Genomic DNA, 12500 nt, shown 5'->3' with positions numbered 1-12500 from the left:
GAGCTTTTTTTTCTTCTGAAAGCAATCTTCGCAAAAAGGGTCGGAGAAACCTTACAGGTCCATTTGGTCCCATTTGAATACTCTCTGAGAGTTACAGACCTCTAAGGACCCCACTCAGTCTGTCCATTCATAGTATAGAATGCACCAAAACTTGCCACAAACACTGTTTAGGGAACTGCTATGACATTAGTCACACCAGGCCACAGCCTCACCGTTGCTCCAACGTGGCAGAGACGCTGTTCAGGCGTCTGCCATGAGAATGAAAAAACTAATTGAAAAAAACTAAATTGCACACAAATGTGGCGCGACAGCAGTGTTTGACACTTTAACCCATTCAGACCGGGAAGGAATCTGTGTCATTTTAGGTTTTAACCACTTTATCCATTATTTAATATTTTGTCTATATCAAAAATATAGAAAGATCTACAATGAGCTTGTAGATCTTTTTTTTAGAACAACATTTTTAATTTCAAATCTTTGCTTCTGAGGTCCCTGGAACAACATATTTTGATGGGGATTGCTGGCCAAAAACATAATTTTGGGGGGTCCTTGACAAGAAAAAAATTGAGCACCACTAATATAGCAACAATAAACGAAAATTAAGACACTTTTTGAGACATTTGAGAGTTACAAATGTTAAAAAATATATATATATATTCAAAGATTTACAAAAATTGCAGATTTGCTCTGATCAGGATTTGAAGGCCGTGTATTAGTGGCCTGGGAATCTTGTCTATGTATATTTCACCTTTTTCCACCACCAAATGATTATGTAATTATGTTAGTAGTTATGCCATGGACCACTAGTGGTCCGTGGACATGCTTGAGCGTGACAGAGTGTGTCATGGATCGGTAGAACACAGGTATGTAAGCATTATGATGGAGGTCAGATTACAGTAAAGGCTGGTCCTGCTGGTCTGGCTGTTGTGTAATCACACTCACAGAAAGAGCTGTTGCTACCCCCATCAACCTTATCACACACACACACACACACACACACACACACACACACACACACACACACACACACACACACACACACACACACACACACGTAAACTGATCTATTCCTACCTGTGCTGATATGTCTGTTTAGCATCTACAAACATAGCACGCCCTTCTCTCTCTCTCGTGTGTGTGTGTGTGTGTGTGTGTGTGTGTGTGTGTGTGTGTGTGTGTGTGTGTGTGTGTGTGTGTGTGTGTGTGTGTGTGTGTGTGTGTGTGTGTGTGTGTGTGTGTGTGTGTGTGTGTGTGACAAAAACAAGACTGCTTCACTTTTAAGCTGTTTTTGGTTCTGTGGTATTTGGGGTTAAACAGACCTGCATAAACCAGGCGTTTGTGTGTGCGTGTGCGTGTGCGTGTGCGTGTGCGTGTGCGTGTGCGTGTGTGTGTGTGTGTGCGTGTGTGTGTGTGTGTTTCTCTCTCCCTGCACGCCTTTATTTTACTGTGTGTGGGTGTGCATTCGGTTGCTTGTCACTTTCACAGCGGGTAACTTGGTCGATAGAGCGCTCGCCTTTCAACCATAAGGTTGTGGTTTTTATTGCGGCCACCACCAACTCAGTGAAAGAATAGCACAGCTTGGGTAATTTAAAGCTCTTTTCAACTACAAGAAGTAAGTGAACAGTGCTCTGCTGTGTAACTGCATGGTTTAAATATAATTTAAACCATTTACTGACTCAAAAACGTCTCATCTGTTGGAATAAAAACCTTCTTCAACATGCAAACTGTGTTAATATGGCAAAAAAAATGAAAGATAAATTGAAGCTCATTTGTGGCTTTTCATGACGGCCGAATTGAGTCCCTTTCCACTGGACCCGGACACATAATTCACAGGTTCAAGATGTGTTTCAATACGCTAAGACTGTTTCAGATAACCCATTAAGACCTGAGGCAGATTCTACAAATGTCGTCTATATTAGTAGTTCTCACACTTTTTTTGTGCCAAGGACCCCCAAAATGATATGTATTTGGCTGTGAATCAAAATTATTCAACATTTCCCAAACGTTTTGAAGATTAAAAAATAAATAAAGATTAATAGCAGATGTACAAGCTTACAGTGCGGCACGAAGTGACGCACTGTAAGCTTGTATATCTGCCATTTTTGAAGACCACTCTTCTAAACCACTTTTCTAAATCCTAAGAGTTGTCTGAAAAACCTATGTTGCTATAATATATATAGCAAAAATTAAAAATGTACACAGATGCTTTCCCAGTTTTAATGGGGTAAGGTGCTCACAACCTAATTACAAAAACAATCCAATACTCTCCATCCTCCCTCCAGTTCTACATTAAACACAGAGGTTCTCTACTCTGGAATACAAACATACTTATTGCCAACTCCTCATCTTCACTCAGTAACTTAAAACATAGATTGAGGGCCCGCCTGATGAATCAAACCTCTCCACTTGCTTCGACCATAATAACGCGCTCCTTCTGCATACACACATACACAGCTACACACAGTTACACACACACACGCACACACACACGCACACGCACACGCACACACACACACACACACACACACACACACACACACACACACACACACACACACACACACACGCTACTTCACATTCAGTGCTTGTGTGTTTGTCGTGTCTTATTTTTGATTTCTTTGTTCAACATTTGTATTTATTAAAATATTTATCCCACGATTTTGCAACCCCATTTTTTTCACCCAGTAATCCTGGGCGCTACACTCCCTCTGCCAGCCTAGGGAGCGACCAGAGCCGAGCTGACAGGGGGGAGTTTCCCCGGTAGGACGTAGCGCGTGGAAGGAACACGATATTCCAGCCAGTTCCTTTCCCCTCCATCAGGCGCCCCGGCTGACCAGGGGGAGGCAGTATCCAGGAAGTTTCCTAGGGCGTTGTGGGCATCACTTCCTGTCGATTTGATCCAATCAAAACCAATCAAATCGACAGGAAGTGATGCCCACAACGCCCTATAGGAAACTTGTGGATAGAGACCAGGATTACTGCATGTTCTGTGAGGGTACCTACTAGAGATGCGCGGATGGCTTTTTTTGTCACCCAAATCCGCGTTAACAAGTTCATTATCCATCCGCCATCCACCCGCGGTACTTATATCATCCTATTTATAGATCCGCACCAACCGCACCAAATAATTGTTATTTTCCTGACGTTAGTTTTCTTATAAACAGTGTTACTCACCACTGTCGCGATGCAGTGACTGTATACAATCCACAACCATGGTAACAACAAGCGCACGTCTTCATTAAGTTACTTTCGCTTTCAACCACTTTGTTGCCATGTCGGCTTTTTATAAGCTTTTTATAAGCGACTTTTAAAATAATAAACTTTATTTATATAGCACCTTTCATGACATAAATGCAGCTCAAAGTGCTTTACAGAAAAAGAAAGAAAAAGTGAAAACAAAACACAGAGCAAAAACAATGCTCTGTGTTGCGACTTTTGGGCTTGTTTGGCACTTGTTTTGGGCTTGTTTTCATAGACCTGGCTACTTATATCTCTCGCAACCTGGCAACACTGGCTGCTTGCAAAGCAACATGTCGTGAGCGGCTATTTTTTGCCTGGTGTAAAATGACGTAATATTAAAATACTACAAACGCACACGGTGAAATGTAGTGCTTTTTAAAAGCTATTATAGGCCTATAGATTGTTATCATTAATTTAATTCCCGCATTATTTCACCCGCGGTTTATCCAATATGAATTAATAATTATATTTGATTGACCCAAATCCACCCAAACTGCGGTTAACTGCGGCAACCGCGGCTAAAACCGCGATCCGCGCATCTCTAGTACCTACCCTAGGGGACAACTTACAACTTATGTTTTTCCAGGTGAGAACCTTGTATAATCCCCATAAGGGTTTCCTTTCCCACTTGCACACTTATAAATAAAACAAAAACAAATCAAGATCATTTGTAGCCTGGTAAACCCTCCCTCCGGAAATCTCATTTCTATTTGATTCCAGGAGTGAGTCTGGCATGAACCGCCTTTCTGCAATATTGGCTGTGTATGCCAAACCTGTGCCAAACGGCCGAGCCTATCAGCGTCGTCGCTCATTGTTCTGTGATTGACAGCTTACGTTGGCCAATCAGGTGGCGAGTTCGAGTGAGCCCAAAACACGATCGGCAGCCATCTTTTTCTTGTGCGCTATATTCTCCGCTATTTTTTTACTTCAAAAAGCTCTCTAACTTCTATTTTGAGGCACGGAATTTACTTATAAGATATCGTTTGGATAGAATTTAGTTGTTTAACTTCATATATGTGGTCAATTAATCATGACAAAGCCTATTTAAAAATAAAAATTTAGAGAACCGGTAGGGGCGGGCAGTGACACCCATGTATCCGAATAAGGCAACCCATTTTGGGCACGGCCGTCTCAAAAGTCCCGTTGCGTCACATTACACTGGTGAACTGCTGATTGGCTGAAGGGGGAAAATTATCATTGGCTGAAGGGGTTGTCAGTCAACGGTATTACTCCCGCCCAACTCCAGCCCACAGCCAATATTGCAGAATGGGCGATCAGGCCAGACTCACTCCTGGAATCAAATAGAAATGAGATTTCCGGAGGGAGGGTTTACCAGGCTAGATCATTTGGGCCCTGCTCAGGATGTGGTAATCTACTAACCTAACCCTGAGTTCTGGGAACCCACAACTCTGAACTTGCACTTTCAAAAATAGCACCTCCACCTTCAGGGGTTCTGGTTGTAATGGAAACATGAGCAAAAATAAAACATCACAGACCTTCACAGGTTCTGGATGGAGCTGGGTTACACTTCATTACAGTCGAAAACAGTTCTAGGACTGGGAGCTGACGCTACAGCAGCCCCACCTCAGCAGTCCATCTCCCAGGAGTCTTAGCACCTCATAAAGGAAACAGATGCCCAGCTTGCTCCGCTGATATACTGACAATAAGTGACTCCTATAGTGACCTACTTACTTTCACACCAGACAAAACAACTTGCACCCTACCAACCATTCAGTTGTTTATTCTACTGTATACTACTATTCTGTAGGGCAGAAACCAGCTAGCTCCATTTTTCCGCTTTTGCATTTTTTCCATAAATCAGTGCTATTGAACAGCCTTTATGTCTGTGTGTTGGTAAAACAAAAATTTAACCAATGAAAAGTATTAAAAAGTGCTTCTGACAAAACCAGCTAACTCCATTGGATCCTCAAACTTTCTGCTAAACCAGCTAACTCCACCAAAGGGGGGTGGAGTTAGCTGGTTTTGCCGACTCCAGGCTCCACCCCCTTTTGACCGCCGACCTCATTGTGAGCTTGGAGGTCCATTCAGCTGTTCTTAGCAATGATGAACAAAACCTCCACAACTCCACTTTTTGTTTTGTTTTTGTCATTTCCTGAAAAATGAACATTTTGGAGTTAGCTAGTTTCTGCCGGACAGCAGAGATATACTAAATGATAAATGAGGAAAACTCAAAAAAACTTCTGTCTGTCTGTCTGTCATTCTGCCTGTCCTCATCCATTTTTCTCCACAGTGTGTTGACCAATCGATCTGAACTTGCACACGCGCATGAGGATGTCAATTTCTCACTGTTCCCTAATGTAAGCTGTTTATTAGCATTTCTGTGAACTCTCACTCATTGAAGACCGCTGTGGGGGGAGACGCGAACAGCCTTTTTGCATGTAGTTTAAGCGCAAGGGGGCGGCGGGTGGTGGGTGGGGAGAGAGCCTGGCGAAGCGAGCTATGTTAGTGCACTGAGTGGCAGTTGGGGCAAACGCAGTCCCCACAACATCATTTACGATTTTTCAAACAACCGCAGACAGACTACTTTTTTCGCCGATAAAGTATAGTTTTGGACCATGACGGAGGCGCGCCGACTCAGCAGACCTTGAGGCCGAGGAGTCGCGCCCGAGCGCCTCCAGGCGCGAGTGCCCGCGACGACCGGCCGATGGTCTGCTGAGTCGACTAAGCGCCGTCCGAGTTATGTACCGATAGGCACAGAATCGTAAATGATGTTGTGGGGACTGCGTTTGCCCCAGCTGCCACTCAGTGCACTAACATAACTCGAGTCGCCAGGCTCTCTCCCCACCCGCCACCCTCGGCCCCGCCCCCTTGCGCTTAAACTACATGCAAAAAGGCTGTTCGCGGGGGAGTGAAAAGGAGTAACACCACAGCAGCACTGTGCTACACAAGGTATAATCATTAATGTCATTATGGAGAAAGACCCCAACACAAAGCAGAGGGGCCTAATCACCTTGAAGGGGTGATAAAAAAAAACATTGAAGAGGTGGTAGAGAGAGGTAGAGAGAGAGAGAGAGAGAGAGAGAGAGAGAGAGAGAGGGAGAGAGAGAGAGAGAGAGAGAGAGAGAGAGAGAGAGAGAGACATCTCCCTAACTATACCTGACAGCGGCTCCCTGGGCTTGACCTCCTCCACCACCTCCTCCTCCTGGACGCTCTCCTCCTCGGGGCCCTGGGAGGAGGTGCGGTCCTGCATGGACTCCCTCTTCAGCTTGCCCCCCAGGCCCACCATCTTCATGAAGGACAGCCGGCGGCTGGTGGAGTCTCCTCCCTCGCTCTCCGCGCAGCCCAGCTCTCCTCCGTTGGTCAGGGACTCCTTGCGGGCGCTCAGGGAGTCGCGGCACTTCCCCGCAAACCTGGCCAAAAAGGAAGGAAAACCGCAACGGACACGCTGTTCAGCGGCGGAAAAGTAACTGAGTATATTTACTCAGGCACTGCACTTAACCACCTTAAAGGAGTAGTTCACCCCCAAAATAGCTTTTTTTCTATTGATTACTGACCATCTGGAGCCTTGAATTCATAGATATTTTTTTGTTTTTGTCACATTCCTAAGCCAATAATTTGATTATAATAAATTTAGCCCCATTGATTCCGGTAGGAGACACAAATGCATTTGTGTCTCCTACCGGAATCAATGGGGCTAAATTTATTATAATCAAATAATAAAGGAAGGAATGCGACAAAAACAAATAAATATCCATGAATTCAAGGCTCCATGAGGTGAGTAATCAATAGAAAAAAAGTTATTTGGGGGGTGAACTACCCCTTTAAACCCTCTAGGCTTAGCAAATTGGACCTGAGTTTTGGCTCTGTACTTGGACAGCTTTTTTCATCTACACCAAATCATCGTAAATGGGCTGTTTTTGTGTTTTACGCTCCCCCCAGAATAGTCATGCTGTAGGGTTCAAGTACAATGTTGAGGTACTTTTACTTTACTTGTCCATTTAGCCAAAGTATAAAAGGTTAAAGTAGTTAAAATGATTGTGACGCTATATTAACACATCTCGCTGGGGACCCCCAGCGGCCGCCATATTAGAGGGGGCACGCTTCCTGACTACTGGCCAATCACAGCACGTCTTTTTCCGAGACTTGGCTGAATCTAGTTGTATAAAATATGGTGGCCGCGATACAGGTCGCTCCAATGAACTGCAGCGGCCAATGAGGTATCTAGGTTTCTATATCTATGGTCATGCTCCTCACCTCAACAGGCTGCCCTCGGAGCTCCGCCTTCCTCTCTTCTTCTTCTCCGCCGGCGAGGGCGTTCCCTGCAGCGACCCCTGTGGCGAGGGGGTGGTACCGCTGGCCTTGCTGCTCCCCCGCCCAGAGAGCCTCAGGTTCTTGCCCAGCTTGCCCAGGCTCTTCAGCGGAGAGCTGAACTTAAACGAGCCTTTTCCTGATCCTCCTCCTCCTCCTCCTCCTCCACCTGTAGGTGATGGCACGACATCGTTACATATTAGTTGACGATAGGCCTGTCCCCGACTGAGGATTTGTTTAGTCGAATCTAATTGGCGACTAATTGCCAATAGTCGACTGGCAGTCGACTAATATATATATATATATATATATATTTTTTAGGGCCAAAATACATTTTATTTCAAAAGGGCCAAGTCTACACAGTTTGTTTTGTGTCTCCAGCAGAGTTTCTAGTGTCTCTATCTTTCTCTGGAAGAGGTTGCACATGAACTCTGCAGCCGCACTGAGGCGCTCCAACACAAACAATACCAATACAAAGACGAGGAATAAGAAGAATAAAGTGGAAGTTACGTGTGGTTGCAGGTGTAGACTTGGCCAAAAAACTATTTAGAACATTTTTGGCCATATAAAAAAAAAAAAAAAAAAAAAAAAAAACTTTTTTTTTTTTTTTGACTAGAGTCGACTAAGAGACACGCAGTCGACTCGGACCCCCCGCGACTAACCAGTCGACTAGTCGACTTAGTCGAGGTCAGGCCTAGTTGACGATTAATTGTCATACAAACAAATGCAATTAGGGGACATGTCCACAGAAAGAAAGAAATAGACAATCTACAATCTCACAAATCTGCTATTTTCACTAGCTTGGGTCCCAGGTTCCCTTTTGGGTCTCCAACTAAAACGTTTGGGAACCAAGTGGATTTACGTGAATGGATATGAATGGGGCCAAAACATTTTCCTGACAATTATGCAAAATAATTGTGATTATCTCAAGTAATAACTGAGCTGGCAGACAAGCAGGCAGGCTCTATATTATCTCAGTGGTAAAAAAAAACTGTCAGCACTTGTGCGAAGGCTCAAATCCGGGATGGAACAGAAACATTACATAGTGCAGCTTTAATCCATTAAGACCGGGAACGCATCTGTGTCATTTTAAGATTTATTTGGCTATTCAAAAAACAGCAGATGTACAAGCTCATAGCGCGGCACTTATATGAGCTTGTAGATTTGCTATTTTTTAATAGGCAAATTATTAAATAATGGTTATAGCTCAAATCTAAAATGACACAGATGCTCTCCCGGTCTCAAAGGGTTAATTATTAATTACCGGACAAATGCTAATACCTCTCTTCCCCTCGTTGGCCTCGTTCTCGTCCTCCTCGTCTTCGAAGGGGTTCCTGTCGGTCGGAGCCCCTCCGTCCAGGAGGGACCCCCCCGGGGACCACTGGCTGCCGCTGCCCAGGCTGAGGCCGTCGTGGTGGTCGGGATGGCGGTGGTCCGGGGAGTGGTCGTTGAAGGGGTTGTGGTGGTGGTGGTGGTGGCGGCGGTGGGACGGGGTGAAGTTCAGACTCATCCTGCGGAGGATCAGAGCGTTCTCTAGCGCCGGGCCGCCTCCCTTCAGACGCGCCGGGAGGTTCTTGAAGATGGGCATGATGGGGAGGGGAGGGGGGAGGCTGTTAGAGGGAGGGAGATGGAGAGAGAGAGAGAGAGAGAGAGAGAGATGAGGAAACATAACACAAATATCAGTGGTGTAAAGTAACGAAGTGCATGTACTCAAGTACTGTGCTTAACTCTTACCCTGCCAGAGTTTTTTCAGAGCAGTCTGTAGCCTCTGCCAGGGTTTTGACCGATTTTGGTACCTTTTAGCATAGCCACAAAATATTTTTCTCAAGTATGATTGATCCCCAGAAAATTTCTAATCACAGATGAGATTCAGGTGTGGTTTCACAAATGTCAACGAGGTCAATTTGACCTTGTTGTCATGTGTTGTTTGATGTTTGAAAATAGCTCAAAACCAGTAGTTTCAAACCAAAAAACATTGTGAATTGTTTGTCCGTTTCAATTTTAACATTGAAGTGGATGGAGCAGCAAATCTTTGGAAATTGTTATCTCCTTATTCGTTTGGAATATCGAAAATGTGTCAATACTAAATAATTAGAGAATCTTTTTAGAATTTTTTTTTTTTGAATTTTTTTGAATTTTTTTTTTTTTTTTCATGACGTTTTTAAACGTCTTTGGCAGGCAACAGCTAATTTCTCAAAGACGTTTATAAACGTCTTTGGCAGAAGGGATAGCACACACAAAAATTTACTTGATTTCTATCAATTACACGCCCCCATGAAGCCTTGAATTCGTGGAGATTGTTTTAGTTTTTTCCTAAGCGAATAATTTCATGATTGCCGGCGTCTCCGGAGACAGCCGGCAATCATGAAATTATTCGCTTAGGAATGCGACAAAAACAAAAAAAAATAATTGAAGACATTTTGGGTGTGAACTATCCCTTTAGGCACAATTTCGAGGAATTCTTACTTTCTTCAGTATTTACAATTTGCAACACTTTTACTTCTACCCCACTACATCTCAGAGGAAAAGTACTTTTACTCCACTACAATTATATGAAAAATGTAGTTAGTTACTACATTTATATCTATATATATATTTCAACCATTTGAAAATAGCAGATCAACAAGCTACAAGCTTGTAGATCGGCTATTTTCAAATATTTTTTATACATTTTTCACCTGGGAAATGGGACATTTTGCACAATGAATACTTTTTACTTGTGTTACTTTTTACTGTGAGTATGAAAAGTAGGCTACTCATGAATGAATTTGCCTCTGAGATGTTGTGGAGTAAAAAAAATAATAACTATTGAAAAATGGACATTATGAAATAAAGTAGAAGTACCTCAAAATTGCATTAAGTACAGCAATTGAGTAAATGTACTTAGTTTACTTTCCATGACCAATGAGGTGAACCCACACGTTATGTCAAAAGACATGAACTAGCAAACATCAGGAAAGAGGCGGGGCTAAGCTACACCAACAAAAGGACAAGGACTCTCAACCGAGTGCAATGAGGGAACGCACGATGTCCGCCAAGCGTTTTTTTGTGGCCTTGTGGTTATAGAGTGTCCGCCTTGAGATTGGGAGGTCGGGGTTCAATCCCGGGTCATACCAAAGACAATAAAATCTTGTACATCACGTCCAGGCCCAGGGGGTTGTTACTTGTTCATCAAGCTGCCTCAATTACTTTTATTTTTCATAGTTTTTTTTGGAAAATGAAAAAGAAACAAATACAAAAAAAATAAAAAATAAAATAAAATAAAAAAGTTATCAAAAAAGCATGGCCCCTCACTCATTAGAAGGACAATGTCACCAGAATCAAGGACGGGTGTTTTCAATGAATCTAACATGGTTAAAATGGAGTTTAAAGTTGTAATGGGTTTGTATAGGAAGGGGGCGTGTCTGATAAAATGAATATCGAATCAGATAAATATTGAAACAAGAAACTTAAAAACTGTCTGCGGTCCTCACAAAAGCCAGGGTAGACGTTAAAATGACCCCAAACATGTTTGAAAGTGAAATATCCCTTTAATAAATCGGACCAAGCCTGATTTATACTTTGTTGCATGTCGGTACTGTATTGCGCACCACAAATAACAGATCTACAAGATCAAAATGGTGTGCAACAAAGTATGAATCAAACCTAACATGTTTCCATGTTATGGCTAATGGAAATGATAATGACATGTGTGGTTACATATTGATTGATGTGTGTTGGATGGTTATTGTATTGTTTGGGACAGATCTGATAACATTTACAACTGAATCTGCTATCATCTTACTGTGACCTGTTTCATAACTGTTGGCATGACATTAGACAAGACTGCATTATGTTATCTATGGTACAATAGTTAGTCCCTCATATTTGTTGATTAGTTGAGAGACATTTTAAGGAGTGTAAAAGTATCTCCTGATATCACTGCCAATGTACCTTGTTTACATTATCCTGTAACCTAGCAACGGATGCCAGTCACTGTTAATCGCAAAGTGCTTTTATTTGCTTCCTCATCATAAATGTTTCTAATGAAACAGGTGCCAATGGCCACAGCAAACCAGTGCAATATGTCACAGTATAGCATTGCTTAGTTAGAGCTACGATCCATACGTTTTGTGTCCATTGTCCATCTCTCCCGATGGAGGGAGGAGATTGCAATGATGTCCAACCTACAATAAAGATGGCAGGTTTAATGAAATGACCAAGGTTGGAAATGGTTGAAGTGTTCCTGAGTGAATATTTATTAAAATTGAATATCTTATATAATTGTACACGATATAAAATGTATGACGTGGATCCCATCAGAAATGACCCCAGCAATGCATGCAGGTCAATAACAGCTGTGTTCCTGTAAACCAAGGCGCTACCGTATAGCGATCGTCCCGCCTTTATAAAACCACTGATACCAGCATGTTCTCACTGTCATAAAGCGTCTACATCGAGTTAATGGTTGAAGGAGTGAAGGGCCCACATCCCATCATAAAACATTAACACATTAACACACACACACACACACACACACACACACACACACACACACACACACACACACACACACACACACACACACACACACACACACACACACACACACACACACACCCACACACACACACACACACACACACACACACACACACACACACACACACACACAGCAAGCCGGAACCAGGATATCACACAGTTCCACAGTGTCCACATCTGTCCGATACTAATTTTTCATTTCATCTTTAATTATTCTAGGAAGGCCAGTTGAGAGGAAGCACTAGCCATGCGGCTGCCGTGTTAAAGCGGACAAAATTATTATTATTCATAATTATTCATAAAAAAAATGAAATTTACAAATTATTTGTAATTTTCTTTTTTTTATGAATAAAATGTAATTTTGTCCAATCTGTATGGTAGTATGTTAATACAATATAGCTTATATAATTGGGGTGGTTGTATTTTGTCTCCCTGATCTTCTATTGAGACATTTAGATTGTGTCAAAGGT

General features: G+C 42.7%; 1 protein-coding gene across 1 annotated transcript in view; it reads right to left on the bottom strand.

Moving 5' to 3' along the window:
• The window catches only part of LOC308086073 (exocyst complex component 3-like protein 2), a 94818-nt gene that overhangs the window by 50725 nt on the left and 31593 nt on the right, over positions 1 to 12500 (bottom strand). The window contains exons 2-4 of the mRNA XM_080429432.1: positions 8791 to 9119; positions 7456 to 7678; positions 6358 to 6611 (exon numbers count right to left, since the gene is read on the bottom strand). Coding sequence (XP_080285558.1) covers positions 6358 to 6611; positions 7456 to 7678; positions 8791 to 9097 — 784 coding nt within the window. The 5' untranslated portion in view covers positions 9098 to 9119. The remainder of the gene's footprint in view (positions 1 to 6357; positions 6612 to 7455; positions 7679 to 8790; positions 9120 to 12500) is intronic.

Source organism: Gymnoscopelus braueri, assembly GCF_963280865.1.
Source record: "Gymnoscopelus braueri genome assembly, chromosome: 5".
NCBI lineage: Eukaryota > Metazoa > Chordata > Actinopteri > Myctophiformes > Myctophidae > Gymnoscopelus > Gymnoscopelus braueri.
Note: the sequence above shows the minus strand (reverse complement) of the source record. Positions and strands in the feature narration are given on the sequence as shown.